The 21,919-nt window shown below is 41.9% G+C and overlaps 1 protein-coding gene across 6 annotated transcripts in view; it reads right to left on the bottom strand.

The window, feature by feature from the left end:
• The window catches only part of LOC124862348 (histone deacetylase 5-like), a 290,249-nt gene that overhangs the window by 123,388 nt on the left and 144,942 nt on the right, over positions 1 to 21,919 (bottom strand). For all 6 annotated transcript variants that reach the window (XR_007036907.1, XR_007036905.1, XR_007036906.1 and 3 more), the window contains exons 3-9: positions 13,823 to 13,909; positions 12,826 to 13,073; positions 12,580 to 12,724; positions 12,369 to 12,474; positions 8,553 to 8,686; positions 7,084 to 7,215; positions 6,871 to 6,980 (exon numbers count right to left, since the gene is read on the bottom strand). Coding sequence is in view for 2 of the 6 variants with exons in the window: in XM_047356209.1 (XP_047212165.1) it covers positions 6,871 to 6,980; positions 7,084 to 7,215; positions 8,553 to 8,686; positions 12,369 to 12,474; positions 12,580 to 12,724; positions 12,826 to 13,073; positions 13,823 to 13,909 (962 nt within the window). In the remaining 4 variants the exon portion in view is untranslated. The remainder of the gene's footprint in view (positions 1 to 6,870; positions 6,981 to 7,083; positions 7,216 to 8,552; positions 8,687 to 12,368; positions 12,475 to 12,579; positions 12,725 to 12,825; positions 13,074 to 13,822; positions 13,910 to 21,919) is intronic.

The following is a 21,919-nucleotide window of genomic DNA, read 5'->3' as shown; positions in this document are numbered from 1 at the left end:
ACTTGTGCAAGTGTTCTGAATCGTGCGTGTTCATGTTTTTGTCCGGCTGATCCCAAATCGGCTGGGAGTTAGAAATTGGATGTTTAAAGTTCCCACCGTTTTACCAGCTGATACTACAATCAAGACATCAGCACACCAAAAGGACTTCTCTTCATGTGACAGTGCTTCATGGACTTACTTTGCACACACTCACATGCACACACGCACATGCTCATATAAACATACGCACCCGTGACATACAGCCTTCACCGTATCTCTGCAGTATGTTGTCTCGTGTTGCCTATTTGTGCTGAGGTTTTTTTTTCTCAAACTTTATCCTGCTAAGGATAAAGTGTGAAATATGATTTTTTTCCACTCCTCTTACATAATGTGGTCTTTCTTCTTATCCTCTTTTTGCCTAAATGTGGCTTCATAGAATTTTAGATTGCTTAGAAGGATTCATATATTTTTAGATTTCTTAGATGGACTATATTGCAACTATTTCATACCAGTGAAAGCCAATTATTACATCCCTCGGAATCTGGTCAAAGCTCACCTGGAGGTGAGAGTTGAATACATCCCTGGCCAAGGGGTCCGCCAGACGTTCCCAGCAGACCCTCACTATGCGCTTGGGCCTGCCAAGTCTGTCCGGCTTTCCCCGCCCCAAGCGGATCCAACTCACCACCAGGTGGTGATCAGTGGAAGGCTCAGCCCCTCTCTTCACCCGAGTGTCCAAAACAAGCGGCCGAAGGTCTGATGATACGACAACAAAGTCGATCATTGAACTCCTGCCTAGGGTGTCCTGGTGCCAAGTGCACTGATGGACACCCTTATGTTTGAACATGGTGTTCATTATGGACAATCCATGACTAGCACAGAAGTCCAATAACAAAACACCGCTCGGATTCAGATCGGGGAGGCCATTCCTCCCGATCACGTCTCTCCAGGTGTCACTGTCGTTTCCCACGTGGGTGTTGAAGTCCCCCAGCAGAATAATGGAGTCCCCGGGAGGGGCACTATCCAGCACCCCCGACAGGGACGCCAAGAAGGCCGGGTACTCCGCACTACCACTCGGCCCGTAGGCTGGAATGATAGTCAGAGACCTCTCCCCAATCCGAAGGCGCAGGGATGCGACCCTCTCATCCACTGGGGTAAACCCCTCATGACGACTACAAAATCGAGGCACGTGACGTCGCCCGGTACGGTGGAGCCGGGGTCCCACCCTGGAGCCAGGCCTGGGGTCGGGACTCGTCGGAGAACGCCTGGTGACTGGCCGGGCCAAGCCCGAACGAGAGTCGCGAGACCATCCCCCAGTGGGTCCACCACCTGCAGTGGGAACCGTGAGGGACCGGTGCACAGAGGATTGGGCAGCGGACGAAGGTGGAGACCTCGGCGGCCCGATCCCCGGATGCTTAGGCTGGCTCTAGGGACGTGGAATGTCACCTCGCTGGGGAGGAAGGAGCCTGAGCTTGTGCGGGGAGGTCAAGAGATATCTACTACAAATAGTCGGGCTCGCCTCCACGCATAGCGTGGGCTCTGGAACCCATCTCCTCGAGAGGGGCTGGACTCTCTTCTACTCTGGAGTGGCCCACGGGGAGAGGAGAGGCGGCGGGCTGGGGTGGGTTTGCTTGTCGCCCCCCAGATCTGCCGTCTAGTTTTGGGGTTTACTAATTAATATTTAAGAAAAATTCTAATTACAAATCGGTTGCACAGTGGCACAGTTGGTAGCACTGTTGCCTTGCAGCAAGAAGGTCCTGGGTTCAATTCCCAGCCTGGGGTCTTTCTGCATGGAGTTTGCATGTTCTCCCTGTGCATGTGTGGGTTCTCACCGGGTACTCCGGCTTCCTCCCACAGTCCAAAGACATGCCTGTTAGGTTAATTGGTCTCTCTAAATTGCCCTTAGGTGTATGAATGAGTGTGTGCATGGTTGTTTGTGTGTTGCCCTGCGATGGACTGGCGACCTGTCCAGGGTGTACCCCGCCTCTCGCCTATAGACTGCTGGAGATAGGCACCAGCTCCCCTGCGACCCACTATGGAATAAGCGGTAGAAAATGACTGACTGACTGACTCTAATTACAAATCATAATTCAGGAAAATAATTTAACAAAAAATCATTACTTACGGACAGAAATCAGAGATGTCCTCCGGTTTTGTTATTATGGGCTCAAAGTCCTTAATAATTACAGTTAGTTATTTATCATTAATAATTGATCATTATTAACCAAAACCACTAAATGTCACTGTTCAACCACTGCACCGAAGGTGGGGGAACTTTGAAACTATTTTGACAGATAAATCACTCTTGCACGAAATAAACACAAACGCTTCTCTTAAATATATGTGTGTATATGTGTGAGAAACAGCAAACTCAATTTGTGGCAGCAGCAACTAGAAATGGTACTTTCGCCACCGGAAGGTGCCACAGGGCGCCAGACCAGCAGTAATAGCCTCTAAGATTCTGCCACAGCAGCTGCCGTTGTTTTTGCCGAAGCAAATGCTGATTATCAGCAAATGGGTTGTCATTATAGTTATTAGCTATTGACTGTTATTCAGTAATTACTTTTAAATGATGATGTCATTATTAGTTATTATTACTAACAGTGTTAGACCCATAATTTAAGGTGGCTGTATATACTTAAGATGAAAACTATGTCATAAATAGTATTATGTGTACGTGCTGAAAGGATGACGAAGAGACATTGCACAGTTATTTTATTATAGATCATGAATATTTATTGTGACGTTACTCACAGAAAATAAAATTAATTATTTAAAAACACACTGGCTCTCTGTGGAGTCCCTGCCCACGAGGGTGCCACAGGTTGCCACAAGGATGCCAGGGGGTGCCACAGGTTGCCTCAAGGATGCCAGAGGGTGCCATACCTGCTGTAAAAGCCTCCAAGATGCTGCCTCTGTTTTTCTGCGGTCAAGCCAGCTGCCTCCACTTCGAAAATAACGGTCAAATCAGCCCTCACGCAGTTTTGTTACAAAAACATGAATCACAGCAGTGGCGCTTACTGAGATTTTAGTGAAAGCAATATTTTTTAAATGAACTGACTCGAGGTGACTGATGTCATTGTTGCTGTTATTTATATTACATAGTCCACCTGCGAACATGTAGAAATAAAATTTTTGTTTTTGTCACTGTTTTATGTGGTCATTTGTGTTTTCATTATATGTGAATGTACATTTGTATTCCTTAAGATTCCACGCCTATTAAAACTAAATTGTTTCCAGTGAACACTCACAGTCACTTCACGTTGACAGAACACAGATTAGTGGCAATCAGCCAGACGAACACATCCAAACTTGAGCGCAATTGCTCGTAGCACTTCCACAGTATTCAGACAGTAAATCAAAACAGTTCGGCATAAAACACTTCAATCAATATTGCAACAAGTTAATACCTTGGATTAACTAAAAGTGATCCTAATTTGACCTTAACTATGCCTCAACCTGCCAAAACCTCTAAATCCACCTATCCGATTTAGTAAAAAAATAACGAAATTACTTTGACATAAATTTCTCGTCTTCACCGGCTTAAGCATGGGTCTTGGGTCTGAAGAAAAAAAACTGAGGGGAACCAGAGTGTTAAGCATCTGTGATCAACTCAAAAACAGTAAACTTCTCTTCCGTCCAAAACTGAGAAATATATGATATGAGGAACTGTTGCAGACGACTGAAAAGCAAGAAGAAAACTTGTCTCCTTGGAAACAAAACCTCTGTGGGTTTTACTAATGTTTGTGGCGCGTCTGACAGTTTTCGATCGGGATATGGATCTTCTGAGCTTCTTGTATCCAACAGATTTCCAGCTTTCAGGGTCTTCTGGGAATGGCCAGTGTGGAGGAAAAGTAAACCCTTCCGCAAGCTTCTATTTCTCCAGAGATGCCTCAAAATGTTCTGAGCTACGACTGGAAATGGTAGTAAAAAGTTTGTTTCCTCTGCTTTTTATAAGCTCTGATGTTGTCAGCTTCGACGCCCGCCGCTGCGATGCATGCTAAGCTGCGCAGCATAGTCTTTTACCTGACCACAATGGATGACCAAACACAGAAATCTTATAAACTAATCAGCACTGCATTATAATCATTGTGCTTAAAACACATCCCAGAAACCTGAACTTCTCCTGAAGAGACATGGAAATGTTTTAGAAAAAATACTGAAAATTGTAAACATTTTTACTCTTTTCTTGCACAATCCATTGGTGGAGTGTTTGGGTGCTGTGTCCAAATTCAGGGACTGCATCCTTTTTTAATTACCTCTTTATACACTCACCGGCCATTTTTTTAAGGTACACCTGTCCAACTGCTCATTAACGCAAATTTCTAATCAGCCAATCACATGGCAGCAACTCAATGCATTTAGGCATGTAGACATGGTCAAGACGATATGCTGCAGTTCAAACCGAGCATCAGAATGGGGAAGAAAGGTGATTTAAGTGACTTTGAACGTGGCATGCCTGTTGGTGCCAGACAGGCTGGTTTGAGTATTTCAGAAACTGCTGATCAACTGGGATTTTCATGCACTACGATCTCTAGGGTTTACAGAGAATGGTCCGAAAAAGAGAAAATATCCAGTGAGCAGCAGTTCTGTGGGCACAAATGCCTTGTTGATGATAGAGGTCAGTGGAGAATGGCCAGACTGGTTCGAGCTGATAGAAAGGCAACAGTAACTGAAATAACCACTCGTTACAACCAAGGCATGCAGAAGAGCATCTCTGAACGCACAACACGTCAAACCTTGAGGCTACAGCAGCAGAAGACCACACCGGGTGCCACTCCTGTCAGCTAACGATGAGTCCCAATTTCTGCTGCGACATTCGGATGGTAGGGTCAGAATTTGGTGTCAACAACATGAAAGCATGGATCCATCCTGCCTTGTATCAATGGTTCGGGCTGGTGGTGGTGGTGTAATGGTGTGGGGATATTTTCTTGGCAAACTTTGGGCCCCTTAGTACCAATTGAGCATCGTGTCACCGCCACAGCCTACTTGAGTATTGTTGCAGACCATGTCCATCCCTTTATGACCACAGTGTACCCATCTTCTGATGGTTACTTCCAGCAGGATAACGCACCATGTCATAAAGCACGAATCATCTCAGACTGATTTCTTGAACATGACAATGAGTTCACTGTAGTCAAATGGCCTCCACAGTCACCAGATCTCAATCCAATAGAGCACCTTTGGGATGTGGTGGAACGGGAGTTTTGCATCATGGATGCAGCCGACAAATCTGCAGCATCTGTGTGATGCTATCATGTCAATATGGACCAAACTCTCTGAGGAATGTTTCCAGTACCTTGTTGAATCTATGCCACCAAGGATTAAGGCAGTTCTGAACCCTAGCAAGGTGTACCTAATAAAGTGGCAGTTGAGTGTATATTCCTGAAGGCATTTCAGCCATTGCTAAAACTTGGTTTTACCAAGTTTAAAACAATTTATTTGAAGAGCATAATAACAAATAAACCAAATATTAACATTAGAACAAATCTGACTGAATTATATCTGTGTTCAACTTCCACTCATTGGTGAAAACCAGCAGCAGTATGAAAAAATAGGCTGGGAGACAGGCCTCCTCCCCTGGTACAGCGAGCCTCAACCACCCGGTCAACAAACAGCTGGCGATGCAAGTCAGCTGTTTGCATAGTGGCAGTGGAAATCTCCGCACACGACGAGGACCTTTGCAGTTAAGCGACATCTTGGTAAACCCAACAGATATTTCAGTTTCACACAGCTACATTCTCGTTAAAAACATCGTAAAAGTTCATTTTACTACACAGAAACGTAATATTTACGACTTTATTCACAGCTTCTCTCTCCTCTGCCATTACTACTTCCATTTGAACAATCCACTACGACCTGCAATGAATCATGGGATAGGGAGGGCCACCAAGGATACACCTGACCTTTCCTTCAAATCTGGGAAAAAGAATGATGCATTTGTCGGCCACACTTGGAGGAGCCTTCCAATTCGCACAGGCTTTGTTGCTTCGCTATGACGAACGATTGCAGCACCCTAACCCTAAGCCCATTTTGGCATACTACAGTGTCAGTGTCTTCTTTACCACCTCCAACGTCCAATATAATAGCCTACAGCACCCTCTGGTGGTTGTCATGGGTGAATAGATTGCATATTTGCAACTAATTTTACACAGGCCCAGATATCTGAATGGGTGGGCCCGGCCCCCCAGGCCCACCCTGTGGTGGGGGTCCGTGTAACAATATTTATAAAAATGTTTTTTATAAGATGTTCCAATCAAAGTTCATTTCACTTTTTACTTTGTGCACTTTGTGCTTTTCTTATTAATAATACTGAAATTAGATATTTCACCTTTGCCTAATAATATTACTACTTAACAAAGATATGATAAGCTGTAACACCTAATTCAAGTACCAAACACTAACACCTAAACCAAAATAAAAAATTCAAAGTTCCATAAAAAACAACAGAAATTATTAACAAACCTCTAATATCTTCTAAGTAATCGGTGCCTGTTCTTACCATCATGTTTGCTAAGTTAGAGGCTAAAAGTGAAGGGAATCTATCTACCATTTGTAACCAGAAGCTGCTTCTGGTATTGAGCTCATTTATAAGTTCCATCAAGTCTGATTGTGCACAACTATTTGTTGTTACTGTGGTCTTATGAAAATCTTGAATTTTCTAAACTAAAATTTGTAATAACACTGCACACAAATTATCATAAAATGTTATTATAAAAATGCACACAAACCTAATTAAGTAAATCTCTTTGGTCCTAAGTTGGGGGAAGAAACTTAGTCCAGCTGTAATAAACTATAGGGGCCAGCCTTGAGTTGTCCAAAGCCCAAGGCTGATGATAAAAAACAGTCGTGAAAGAGAATTTTATTTGTAACTGTTAAGTTGTGCATCTGTACCTCAGTCTGTATGTTGGGGACTGATCCTGTGTTTCCATTGGCGATGGCCGTATTGGAACTATTAGGACTGCTGGGACCTGAACCTGGAGCACTGTTACAGAGGGATGAAACTGAGACAGAAAAAAAGAGAAATGGTTTTATGTTGCTGTTTAGGTTGTTGTTTAGGTTGTTTTTCACCTTCTATCCTTTAGGAATTAAAAAATCTTTGTTTACCTGATATCTCAATGGCCCTTCTCTTGAAGGTGCTGATGACAGTTCCATCCTTCCTGCGCAGGAGCGGGGAGCTGCGCCTCTCCACCACTTTTTGCTTGAGCCTAGAGCGCACCTTCAGGTTTGGCTCTGAGACTGAATAAGTTAGACATTGTAACCAAACATCAAATGGACTGTCTAAAGAACTTTATGATGTTTCAAACTTGTGTTGTTATTTTCATGCAGCAGTCAACATCACTGTTCTCAAAAGCATATTTTAGACATCTCAAGCCATATCTGATATATCATATTATATCTGATATTAATGACTGCAAAGTGAATCCTTTGTCTTAAGAATGTATGTGATGGGAGGAGCAGAAAATCCCAAAATACAGTGCCTTGCAACAGTATTCAAATCCTTTGAACTTTGCAATTCAATTAAATTCATTCATTTGCTCATTCATCTTCTATGCTGCTCATTCCATTGTGGGTCACGGGGGAGCAGGTGCCTATCTCCAGCAGGCTACGGGCGAGAGGCAGGGTACACCCTGGACAGGTCGCCAATCCATCGCAGGGTAACACAGAGACATACAAGACAAATAGCCATGCACACACTCATTCACACCTAAGGGCAATTTAGAGACCAATTAACTAACAGTCATGTTTTTGGACTGTGGGAGGAAGCCGGTGAGAACCCACGGGGAGAACATGCAAAGTCCATGCAGAAAGACCCGCGGCTGGAAGTCGAACCCAGGAACTTCTTGCTGCAAGGCAACAGTGCTACCAACTGCGCCACCATGCAGCCCTTCAGTACAAATGCATGCTGCAATTTTCAGAGTTTGACAAACCTGAATAACTTTCCTTCTACTTCGCAATTGTACACTACTTGGTCTATCACATAAAATCCTAATAAAATGCATTGAAGTTAGAGGCTGCAAGTTCAGGCCTGTATTTATAACTTCACAAGGCACTGTATGTCTAAACAGTCAGAAAAATAGAAGGATGATGATTTTCAAACATTGAAGCTATGTTTTGTCCTCAGTGTCTTTTCCCCTTCCTCCATAATAGATGTTTGAGTTTGAGTTATCTCGAGGCTCTTCGCTGGTGAGTCACAGTGAGTCATAAAGCAGTCAAACAGACACACTTATTTAAAGTTTTTTTTGGTAACAATATTCCTATATATGTTTGCCAGGGATGGTATTTGAACATGCTATATCAAATTAATGTAAACAATTTTTCTTCAAAATTTTGGCCATATAGAAAAAAAATATAAACTCTAGGAAGGTCCCTAACAGGGATGGGTGATTATAGTAGTCTATTGTTATCGTGTAAAATAAGTAATCACAATAAAATCTCAGATTTATCATGACATGGTAAACTAACTAATCATGTTTTGTCAACCTCCAAAACCCCCAAAAATGGCAAATGGTTGGGATTTTTACTTTTGTTGATTGCGCCATCCTTTTCTCAGTCTCTTCAGCACAATATCTCACCTGTTTTGCGGAGGGGGAAATCATCTTTGCCCTCATAGTTGCCGAGCAGAGGGGGGAGTTTATAGGAGCGAGGGGTTCCAGGGATGTTACTCTGAGGGGGAGAACTCTGCTCCAGGGAGGGGTGCTGGCCTCCCCTGCAGTTACAAACACACACATTCAATAAGGTTAACTGATCCCATTGCTGATGCCATTTTTCATTAACCTGGTTTGTATATGATTACTTGAATGTATCATTTCATAGACCATTTTCTGTTACAGTTATTATTAAAGTATTTCCACCATGTGTGTTCATCCCATGTTTTTCTCCTGCATTAAAGCTAATGCTGCATGGACTTATGTGGAAAGCTTCTGACACTTTAAATGTACTTTTAATCTTGTACTATCAGATCAGTGAACTGTTTCCAGAGGCTGCAGGGGCATCTGATATTGATTGAACATGGCATTAAACCACTAGCTCCTCTGAGAAAGAGGGGTTTACTACATTTGTGCATTATTACATACTTAAAACAGTGGACCTTCTTGGCTTCTAGACTTCTGACAGGCAGATATGTCACAAGTGTTATGACTACATTATGTGTTCATATGTATTTTTTGCACATCAAACTGACACTGAGTAATAACTGAAGAGATGTTCTTGTAGAATGACTGTTGTAATAGCTGTAATAGCAAGTTTCACTTCTGTTTTCAGCAACCTTATGATGTACAGTTCAGGTGTAAATGTGAAAACAAATGTTATGCTTTTCTGAGAAATTGTGGTGCTAGGATAAAATGGAGCCTCCTCTTCTTAAATAACAAAACTGACCACAGTTCACTGAGTTTCAGTTGAACTGCTGTAAAAACTATTAAATTGTTAAAATATTCACACCCACTGAATTGTATTAGGCTGTATCAGAGTAAAGGGGACTGAACACATATGTAAGTTACGTCTTTTTGATATTTATTTGTAAAACATATTGAAAACCATGTATTATAAGTGTGATGGTTTGTGAGAATTAACACAAATCACTTTTTCTCTTCTAGTGTAATAATTAGGCCCAAGCAGCAAGGCCTGCAAGGGCCTATTGTATTCGCTTGATTTCTTATTATTCAGTGCCAGGTTTGTGGGGTAATTTGGGGGCTTTGCCATGCCCCAAAATACACACTTTCCGCAAAATTGTCCCCCGACGAAAATTTTTATTCTTTAATGTCGTCGTCAATGGGCGTGGCCAAACCTGTTAGCCACACCCCCAAATGTGAGATAGTCATGTTTTCCTTTCGATGGTCCAGGTGTCCTTCACCTAATCAATGTGAAACTGTCCCAAGTGACAGATAACATGATGGTCTAAGACAGAATCCAGTACTGACTGGTTTGGAGAGAATGTGTTGCCGTGGCAACGTGGTGAAGTCTGATGTCACGCCATGGCCATAGGTTTGGCTCTAAATTACACATACATGGTCTGATTTACTCCAAACTCAATATGGTTGATCTTTGTCAGCCCCAAACAGCTCTATTGAACTACATTGGAATTTGGATCAACGGCACCCCCTAGGACATTTCAAGTGCTCTATCTCCCTCATACATCACTGGATCCACTTCAAATGTAGTATACATCATCAGGGATCAATGCTGAACAAGTTGGCACAGTCAATTTATATCATTTTAGCCCTGCCCACTAATAAACAAGTTAGTGCAGCTTCCATCTGGAAGGTCGTATTTCGGCCAAATTGTGAACGCTTCTTGCCGGAGCAGAACTCTACATTACCAACAGGTTGCTCACCAAGCCACCTAGTGGCGACATGTGGAATTGAGTGCTGGCCTCAAACTTGGCATGTAGGCAGCGATGCTAGGCTCCCACGGTCGCTGCAGAGGCCGAGCGGTGCTGAGCTGCAAGGGCCAATAATGCTGCTTGCAGCTTTAATTAAGTTTAGAGCCAATATCATTCTCAATAATTCTTCAGTGCTAAAATCTCCAATGGTCCTTGAATGCATCCCGTGTACAACTTGTAACAATCGGCCCAATTAGAAGCAATTAAGATGAATTACATATCAACACATAGTGATAATTATGAATAATATGTCGAATACAAACAATGATTACCAAAGCCGATTACTTTCAACAGAACTCAAAACTTCCAATATTTACTAATTAACCAGACAATGAAAGATGCAAACGTACAGTCACATGCAATCATAACAATTCCGGATACTAGCTGCTATTTATTGACTAATGAGGGGTGATGCTCAAATGATGAGGAAGTGAACTCTGAGCTGTGAAGTGCGACAGAGTCACATCCTACAGAGAGAGAAAAAAAAGACAATTATGGGATTGATAATGGGAGAAAAAACTATCATGGGATTCTGGTGTGTTAAAGGTGTCTAGAAACAAGTAAAATCAAAACCTTGTGAACAACAGGTTTAAGTCATTCAATACTTTTGCAGGTTAGTGTATATGGTAACTTTGAAGACCCAATGTAAGCACAGAAAGACACCGCACAACTGTATATAACAAGAATGAAAGAAACAACAGTCCTTGCGTACTGACTTATTCACCATATACCGTATTTTCCGCAGTATAAGGCGCACTTAAAAACCTTTAATTTTTTCAAAAAATGACAGTGCGCCTTGTAATCCGGAGCGCCTTATATATGGATCAATTGGTTAATTGGTTGATCCATACTGGTTGTACATGGCGCTCTGTCAAAATGTTTCAGTACGACTGGTAAACTACAAAGCCTGCAGCATTACGGCTACCGTAGTCAGGGGCGTAGCCGAAGTAATAGCGGTAAACACCTGTACTGTGCTTACTCCTAGTCCAACACCACTTGTGTGTGTATAACGTTTGAATGTACTGTTGCAGGAATTGCCTGAACTATATGTGATTAGAAGCTCAGTGTGTGGGGTGTATGTTTCGTGTGTGTGTATGGAAGATGTTGACATTACTCCTCCGGACAGAGGTGGCGCTGTGTGCTGCCGTAGCTGAGAATCAAGAGTGAAGGAGTGACGTCAGTATTATTGTGTGTGTGGGGTGGGTAGAGACGGCGACCGGAGCATGAGTCTGTAAGCCCTGTGTTTTTACGTGCTGCAAAGTCATTAAAAAGAACCCCGAATCTCGTCAACAACTCAGTGTTTTGATGCTGTTTCTTCATGCTCAACTCAGCAACGTATGAGTGAGGGAGTTAACCCCGAGGAAACTAGTAACTTCGGCCCTGAAGAAAGTGTCTCCCCTGTGTCATCAGACTACGGTCTGGGGACAGAAACAGGAAAGGTTAACAGTACTAACGTTTGATTTAGTGCATCAAACTGTTTCTTTTACGTGTTTACTGAATCAGGGAAAAGTTCACTTTCATGTTTTAACTAACGTTTGATTTCAACTTCAACTTCATAGACTCCAATGCATTCCTAACGTGCGGTTGGCTCTATTCAATAGAATTCTATGTAGAGGAGACCTTACCATGAGAGTGAATGGAGTTATCAGAACGCTGGTTTGTAGTGTATTAATAAAGTTTGACTGACTGACTTATCTGACTGTTTTGTTGACATTCTCTTTAGCACAGCTCCATCTAGTGGATGCATAACGCAACCCCAGTCAAACGTTTTACTGCAGTAGCTTCTATTCTATGCGCCTTATAATCCGGTGCGCCCTATATATGAAAAAAGTTCTAAAATAGGCCATTCGTTGAAGGTGCGCCTTATAATCCGGTGTGCCTTATAGTGCGGAAAATACGGTAATCTAAAAAATGGCAGTCAAAAATGTGAGCCGAACCCGTTTAAGCCATCTGCCAACCGAAGACCACCACCCCCTGCTTTCATCTTGTAAAGTAACTATATCATCCTCACCAGCACTTTGGGGAGAAGGAATGGTTGAGTCCTACTGGACCAGGCTCTTTCTTACTGAGAAGAAATTCTTGCAGCTTCAGCTTCACCTCTGTGCTGGCAATGGCACCTTGCAGAACACAAACACATGCAGACAGCTTTCAGGACGCTAAACTAATTATATATCAACATGTGCATTTCAGTGTAGTCATTGCTGGCAGCACTTGAAACCTACTCTCTTTGCCTTTTTCTTTGTTCCTCAGCAGCAACAGTTGTTGCTCCAGTCTCTGTTTTTCCTGTTCTTCATGTCTTTGTTGCTCCAGTTTCCTTTTGTGCTCCAACTCCTGCTGCCGCTTTGCGGCCAGCAGCTCCTGTTGTTGCTTACACACATACACGCATTTTCAGAACTTGGGTTACAAACTGCTTCTGTAAATGACTGATAAACCAGTAAGGTAGTGTCTTTAATGATAATGTAAGCTACCTTTAAGTGCTCTTGCAACTGGACCTCATGTTGTCTTGTTAGCACTTCATGTTTTTTCTGAAACTCAGCAAACAGCAGCTGTTTCTGGAGTTCCTGGTGCTGTTTGAGTAGAACAAGTTCCTGCTGAAGCTGTTGCTCTCTAAGGGCTGTATCCACTACTCCACCACCAGACAGAGACCCCACACTGGGCTCTGTTCTCAGGTCCACTGGGCCTCCGCCGCAACCTGGGCCTTCTCCAGGACCACCGTCTGGACAAAAATCAAAATACAGCGGTCAGCTTTTCATTCCTGAGCTTTTTGCATCTTGTTACAGTAAAACCACAACACATTAATGTATTTTATCGGGATTTTAATTTATAGACCAACATAAAAATATTTTATTGAGAAATTAAAAGAAAAAAACATAAATGGTTTCAAGAATTTTAATAAAAATCTAATCCAAAAAGTCAATACTCTGTAAAACCATCATCCGCTGCAATTACAGCTGCAGGTCTTTTGGGGTATGTCAGTCATGCTGCCAAATTCCTTTTTAAAACTAAGAAGTTTTTTCCAGACAACCCTTCCAAACAAGCCATAGTTGTTAGGTCATTTTCTAATTAACGAGTTTGAGTTATTTGCAATTTCCCAGAGCATTATATAGTCTAAACTATACAATGAATCTGCGAGATGTAAAATCCAGGGAAGATTGGCAAGTGTTTTAAATGTCCTAAGAGCCTTGAACTCCAGCTACTTTCTCTTCTTCTCAAACCCCAAGGAAGGAGGAAGGGTATACTCTTTTTTTTAATGAATTTATTTTCAAATTTATCTTTGATTCACTTTAATATGTAAATACGCTCTGACATCTGCAGTGTATTTATTTGGCTTTAGATTTAAATAATTTTAAATCTGGTTAAGATCAGCTAATTTTTATTATGTCGTGTTATATAAAACCCTAGAATTGAAAGGTAGTATTTCTATTGACTTTGAATGTATTTGTTATTTTTGGGAGGTAAACTCACCAGCTTCCCCACCACCTCCTCTCTTCTCATTTGTTGCTTCGACTGGGCTCTGCATGCCCGATGGAAGGCTGCTCTTCACTTCCAATACTGCAGGACAAAGAGAGCAAGAAGTGATTGATTAGTTTTGGACACCGCAGTGTGTTACATCACGTAGAGACATACACACAAAGTGTATCAAGTCAGTTTTCATTTCATTCACATTGAAAGTCAGGCACACAGTGTCCTGCCTCCCTAAAATAGCCACAAGCCTAACATTAGCCTTAGCAATGAATAGCACTGACTTGTAGTGCTACCTTGGCATTAGTCTGGTGTATAATTAGGACAGTTCAGCTGAAGGACACAGAGAAATATTATTACAAGTGCTGGGATTAAACCTGAATTATCACAGATAATGCAGTATGGCATAAAGAAAGCAACAAGCAGGTTTGTTCGCAGAGCTCTCAGGGATCAGAAATGTATATGTCTAACTTCTTTTTACGTTAATGTGACGTATTGTAATTGATTTCCTTCAGCATTTAAGAGTTTGTAGCTGGCCATAACCTTGTAAGATGACATATGTAGGAACCAATAGCGGATGCTGGTCTTTCAAGGAGGGGAAGCTCAATTTCAAGATCGCACATTCGCTCATTTCGCTGTCAATCAAAAAGGGATTCAGCCTCAGACAGATCATCCAATCATCATGCAGAAGCTGAGCGTCTGGGACAGCCGAGGCCAGCCCACTGCCCCATAGACCCCAGAGACGCTGAGCGTCCAATGAGCGGGACAAAGCACTCTTTGCTTTGCTATTGAACTCACTGTTTAAAGCACTGTGAAGCTGCGGGAATGAGTGAGAGGAAAGCCGTGTCGTTACCAGTGATAAGAAGCTGATTCTGAACAAAAGTTGAGCGCATTGTAGCGCATATTTAGTCAATGACATGTACACACAACAGTACATATTTGATCACCTATTTTCTGACATTTTAGGGGAAGCTGAGCTTCCCTTGCAGTCTTAGAGCAATCGCCACCGGTAGGAACTCACCACCTTGTCAACACGGACGTCTGACCAATAATGTGCAGAGTTTATAGAAACATCTTTGCTGTAATTGGCTCGGATGTAGGATTAGGCCACTTCCTGGAAAACGGAGCATGCTGACACAGGCTGAGATGTCAGGATTTTTCCTACCTACTAGCCAGGGGGTCATTTCAATTAGGACTTACTTACAGTGAAGACTGACCTTTGTAAGGTGCTCTGATTGGTTAGCTCACACTCATTCCAGTTCTGCATCCCACGTGGCTTCTAATCTAATTAAACAGCAACACAGATAGCAATGCCAAGCTGGTTAGATCTGTCCAAGAGGTTTCGGACTAGTTGGGCTAGAGACTATGACACTGATTGTAAGGAATGAGCATTCAGGAACAAGTTCTGCTTTTTGAACTGTAAAACTGTAAGAAGATGGTCACAGGAAGCTGACAAAGCCCTGCGAGGTTGCTTTAAGGCTACATACTGGGAAACACTGTGCCAGCCACATGGAGAGGACATCAATGCCATGACTGAATGTATAACCAACTATATAAACTTCTGTGTGGCTAACACCGTCCCCACCAGAACGGTGAGATGCTTCCCTAATAACAAACCCTGGATCACCAGTGACCTGAAGGACCTGCTGAACAAGAAAAAAAGAGCCTTCAGAGAGGGAGACAGGGAATTTTGAGGAATAAACAGAAGCAACTTAAAGTTAAGATAAGAGACAGCAAAGAGGTGTATAAGAAAAAGCTGGAGGGCAAGCTCCAGCAGAACAATATCATAGGTGTGTGGTCAGGGATGAAGAAGATCACAGGCTTCAAGGTGAAGGAAGATCGGACCAATGGATGTCTGGACAGAGCCAATGAAGTAAACACATTCTTCAATGGGTTCAACTCAGAAACAAGCTCAGCATCCTCCTCTCCTGCTCACAGCCAAAAAGACATCCCACCCTCCTTTGACCTACAGCTTTCCTGTCACACCTAAAATGTATTATCTTCCACCTCAGCCATAGACCCTGTAGAATATAAAATATCTATGTGTGTAATATTAACTATCTCTGTGTGTAACTGGCATGTGTACATAGAGCATAGGTGGGGTCAAGCTTAGGGAGTGAAGCATAGAAAGTGCAAGGTCCTTGGGGAGGGAAGTAGAGAGTCCAAAGTCATAAATTAGTGAAGGACAAGGAATCACTGATGGGGGAGAAGAAGACAGGGGAGAACAGCGCACAGAAAGGGCAAGGTCATAAATTGGGCCAGACACGATAAGTTTGTTATAAGAGAAGAACCAGAAGTACTCCTTATTTGGATATGAGGTTATATGGTTGCTGGGGAGATATCCACAGATAGAATGATTGTGTATGTGTACTGCATAGCAGCAAGGGGTATATAAAGGTATTTGTGGCCCCTCCAAAACGGACAACACACAGACGTTTCCAGGTACCAGTGTGAGTGTGTGTCCCCTCTCTGAATTCAGATTGGTTTTTTATAAACTTGTGGAAGCGTACAACTGATCTCTGACTGAGGATTGTCCTTTGGGTGCCAAATAAGAGTCGGGGAGAGGTGAGGAGTAATGTGAGAGTTAACTGACGGCCAGTAAAGTTTTCCTACCTCAACAATTGGTGCCGTGACCCGGATTGGCACTAACTAAAGGATAATTAATTGACTACGAGGCAGACGTCGTTCTACGACACCACTGGGTCGACCCAAAACAAAAGGTAAGGAGATCTATATTTATTCTCCTTTTGCCTGCTAATAGTGTAGGTGGTGTTGTGGAATAGATATCTGTTTTCTCTTAATTTTACAGTCTTGATCAGTTTTGGGTAAAATATTTGTTGGTTGAAATAATGGATTACGGTAAAGGAATGATACATTGCGTAAAAATATTTGTTGATTGAGGCAAGATAAATTTTAGCCGAGATACTTGAATGTTGAGGCTGTAACATACTTTTCACCGAAGATACTTAAATGGTGACGGTGTTGAAGCAAATAAGTTGCGGATTTGGCAATCCAAACTCAGTCCTGCCGAGGACTGGGGTGTTTAGGCTGGGGTTAGTAAGAGCCTCCCCGAGGGATTGGGACACCTCAAAGTGGCCAGTAAATAAGTTCCGGATTTGGCAATCCAAACTCAGTCCTGACGAGGACTGGGGTATTTAGGCTGGGGTTAATAAGAGCCTCCCCGAGGGATTGGGACACCTCAAAGTGGCCAGGGATAGGACCCCGAGACCCTGAACTGGCAGGTGAGGGAAGACAGTTGAGATACTTAAATGGTGAAACTGTAATAATAAGATTAAGTAAAAGGAATTCCAGGGAGTCAACGGAGGGTTGATTCCTAGGTGTCAAACTGGGTTTGGCATCACAGCGGTCGGACCAAGAGAGATTGAAAAAGTCCCGCTGAGTGGAAGGGTTCAAGGCCCTCTGCGATTGTGTTAAATATGCTTTAATTTGGGAAGATAAGTTTGGTTTTTCACAGAGTGGAAGTTTTAGGGTAAATAAGTTAAATAGTTTCAAGAGTTTCAAGTAAAACAGTTGATGGATGGAGATGAGAAAAATAAGAAACATAAGAAAAAGATTAAAAAGCACAGAGTGCATCAATTAAGGTGTTAAAGAGTTAAAACTTTCCTGCAGGAAGTTTCGTTTGTCTTAAATATTGCGATCAGTTGGAAAAGAAAGGAGTATATGCATGTTATGGTGGACAACTGACTGACTGACTGATAATATTTCTGTGTGCAAAATCTGAACCTATACTAAACTTTTCATCTGCCTCTCTCACACACACACACACACACACACATACATACATGTATGGGATTTGAGTGTAACATCTGCGTTTTTGAGTCTGGACTTTAGTAATCTGCCCTTCCCATGGCTACTCGACGCTTCTCCAGCACAGCCTGAAAGAGAGAGCCTGCCTGCCTGTCTGCTGTAAATCACAGTGTGAGTTTCCACAGAACGAAACTCAGAAGTAGTCTGTCCCAAACCCACTGAAATGGACAACGATCCATGCTGCTGCAGAGCCAGAAGAGCGATACACTGGATTTATATTGGAAGCACATCTTATGCAGAGAAACAGGCCGGAGCAAAGTTCTTTCTCCCTCCTGGAGAAGTTAAAAGCGGACAAAGAAGGATTGAATGTCTCACCAACAAACCTGAAGGGCCTGGGTTGTTTTTTTGGACTGATAGAGGACTGTGTGCCATGACAGTCTGACTCTGGAGCGATTAAGAAACTGATGGGGGTAACGTACAAACACACACGCATTTGGATAAATCTTTTCCTATTTTCTGCAATGAAGAACGCTTATTAACCGCTGCTCATGTGATGCTTGATTGACGTTGACAGATATAGTGGGTTAAAATAATATTTTAGGGTTAGAAAAGTATCTTCAAAAGGGTGATAACTTAACTCATTTGATACTTTCCAGTTAATTCTTTTAGAGAAACAAGTTCGCTTTCGTCGTGGAATATTCAGGGTCAATTATTCTAGTTATCAAAAGTTATTAAAAAGCAGAGGAAGTTACAACATCTCCAAAACTCAGCAGTAACCATGTGTTTCTATGTTATTCTCAGGACAGATCTCATGAAGGAGCATTTTTAAAACCCAGCGCATGCGTAAAACCTGATGTGTTTCTCCTTCAGGTATTATTTTCTGTTGTCAGAGTTTGTATCCCATAAATCTAATGGGTAGAGAACTCATTAAAACAGTCTTAGTTTTACTGCAGATGGTCTTCATACAGTTTCTGACACAGTACTTACAGTTTGGTGCAGTTTTTGTCCGCAATTGCTAACTGACGCTTATGGAAAGTACAAATTAATTGTTTTTCACAGCAGCTGCTGGGAAGAGGTTATATCAATTTTTCCTTCCCTCTTCTGATTCATGCAGCGTGTTGATTTACACTGTACCTTATATCAGATCCTGACAAAAACTATGAAAGGCTTGGTTCTGCAGTTTCTTTCCCTTTGGGGAAGGAAAGGACCCCTAATCAGTTCTGTGCTGCACAGAAATATTAAAACACTTGTTGTTGTTTTAAAACTTTTGAGAGTAATTGGTTTTCTTAAACACATTTTCCTTGGTAAAACAAACCTTTAAATGAAAATGGGAAAAATTGGGTTATTTTTGAAGGTAAGAAAGATTCTGACTGGACAGTGGTACCACACAAAAATTAAACTAATCTTATGTTCCCTAAAAGACTCTGCATAGAAAAGGCCTTCAGAATCGTGGAGTTATTTTCCACCACAGTACCAAGTTTTTTAAAGCATGCTTTTTCTTTATTTTAAAACAGATCTGTATTTTTGTTTTGTTTTTGGCTTTTTAGCATAATGTTGTCTGAAGCTTCTTATGAACTGGGTTAGGAGCAAATATGATCTGAGGTAAATTAGGAGCTGTGAACTAATAATTTTAAATCTGATTATTGTCCAAGCAGAAATAATACACTAACAGGTCTGGGGATATTTAGCCAATCCTCTCTTCAATCTGCAGAGAGCCAACATCATTGTTCAATGCAGCAGTACTCAACCTGTGGTTTCTGGACTCCTGAAGCCCATGAGCCATAGATTTTGGGTCCATAAAATTATAATACTTAATTAAAGGTAGACTGATTACCTATTAAAATAGATCTAAGCCAATGATGAGTTCCAGTCATTTGGTGGCTTTGAAATGCAATAATACTCAAAATTCCTACTCTGGGTGACACAGATTGGGGTTGAAGAGTTTTGTTTTGGAACCAAGGTTAGGATTTTTATAACGAAATAAAGATAAAGAAAATCCTTCATTTTAGGAAAAGAAAAGAAATAAAGGTTCCTTGTTTGATTTATTAGGGTTTAAAGATTAAAACAATACATAGGAGTAGAAAGGTACACAAGGTAATTTCAGATTACTAAGATAAAATATTGGAACATTTATCAGCATTTGGATTATTAAAGAAGGGTTCGAGTACTGATTTTCTCCCCAACTCTCAAAATTTAAATAGCCAAATTAAGGAAAATTATGTGTGTCTTCCCTTTGAAACACTATGTGGAAAAAGTCCAGTTTGGAGTCAAGTTTCTTATCTTAATTTCTGATTAAGTCAAACACAGCAGTTTTGACTTAGAGGGAAGACCTCTACACATTTGCACATAACCTTTCCCTGGATGATGGACTGGCGACGTCTGCAACAGAGAGACAGTCAAACATGCGCCATGATGCTTATTCTCCTTAATTTCTTAACATTTGGTGGCTATTAGGCTCCTTTGCCTGGACAGTGAGGGTCAGCCAAATTCTTTTCTCCCACTTTGACAGCGAAACTGACTCTGAGAAGGAAATCTCGGATGCTTTTATCTAACTTTCATGTTTATTGCTTGATATCTATCTTTATGGTATTAATTTGAAATGTGTTCATTTCCGCCGTTGTGATAATTTGTTTTCAGTACCAGAAGAAAGGAGTTCTAATGTAAATTCTTGTATTAAGTGCTCTAAGGTGTTCCAAAGTGTATGACCTTTAGGTTACCTTTCTTTTTGCAGAACATCTGTGTTAGTGGAGGAAGCTGTCAAAACCAGGAGCAGCTGGGTCTGCTCATAGATAACGTTGTTACCCCTGACCCGAGGACGGTTGAGGGCCATAAAGCATAAAGTGGAGATAACACCCACATACTCTTTAAATACTGTGTGTAAATGTTGACACCACACTGAACCCAAAGACAGAAGAAGAGGCGGAATGATTGAGTTTCTCTCACTGGGAGTGGTGGAACTTCCCTCCCCCTCAGAAGACACCGTTTGGCGAACATTTTATATTTTATATTACATTTTGATGTTTCTGTATCTTTTTCAGGTTATGATTTAACTTTGTGTGGATGAAGACTCAGTGTGTGAATTCATGGACGCATAATATGATGGATGCATGTTTTCTTAATGATTTTCTCTTTTACAGGTAGTACAGTAATATTTTTACTTATTTCTACTTATTCTTAGAAGGACATTTTAGATTGTGAACTCTTTTATTATAGTTCAAAAGGGGGATTGTAGAATATAAAATATCTATGTGTGTAATATTAACTATCTCTGTGTGTAACTGGCATGTGTACATAGAGCATAGGTGGGGTCAAGCTTAGGGAGTGAAGCATAGAAAGTGCAAGGTCCTTGGGGAGGGAAGTAGAGAGTCCAAAGTCATAAATTAGTGAAGGACAAGGAATCACTGATGGGGGAGAAGAAGACAGGGGAGAACAGCGCACAGAGAGGGCAAGGTCATAAATTGGGCAGGACACGATAAGTTTGCTATAAGAGAAGAACCAGAAGTACTCCTTATTTGGATATGAGGTTATATGGTTGCTGGGGAGATATCCACAGATAGAATGATTATGTATGTGTACTGCATAGCAGCGAGGGGTTTATAAAGGTATTTGTGGCCCCTCCAAAACGGACAACACACAGATGTTTCCAGGTACCAGTGTGAGTGTGTGTCCCCTCTCTGAATTCAGATTGGTTTTTTATAAACTTGTGGAAGCATACAACTGATCTCTGTCTGAGGATTGTCCTTTGGGTGCCAAATAAAAGAGTCGGGGAGAGGTGAGGAGTAATGTAAGAGTTAACTGACGGCCAGTAAAGTTTTCCTACCTCAACAACCCTTCTGCTTCTACATGCTTGCCTTCAACCAAATCAGAAGACGTTGTTCCTCTCCCTACCACCTGTGTGTTTCAAGAGGTCAGGTGAAGAAACAACTGGGGAGACTGAACCAGGATAAGGCTTCAGGTCCAGATTGTGTAAGCGCTAGAGTCCTGAAGCAGCTCTGTGGGATTCTGCAGCACCTCTTCAACCTTAGCCTGGCCCAGAAGAAGGTTCCAGTATTTTGGAAGACCTATGTTGTTCCGGTACCAGAGAAAATTCACCCATCAATCTTCAATGACTATAGATACCCTGTTTCCCTAACATCCTACATCATGACGGTCCTAGAGAGACTCCTGCTGGCACACTTGAGTAAGCAAACAATAAACAATTAGGACCCCCTTCAGTTTGCTAATCACTGTGGAGTTAGAGTTGAAGATGCCAACATACACCTGCTTCAACAAACCCACTGTTGTGGAGTGGGGGGTTGTGTCCTCTTTTTGGATATGGGGTCAGTGGCATTT

This window comes from Girardinichthys multiradiatus, chromosome X (genome assembly GCF_021462225.1).
Source record: "Girardinichthys multiradiatus isolate DD_20200921_A chromosome X, DD_fGirMul_XY1, whole genome shotgun sequence".
NCBI lineage: Eukaryota > Metazoa > Chordata > Actinopteri > Cyprinodontiformes > Goodeidae > Girardinichthys > Girardinichthys multiradiatus.
This window is presented reverse-complemented; position numbering and strand designations above follow the sequence as displayed.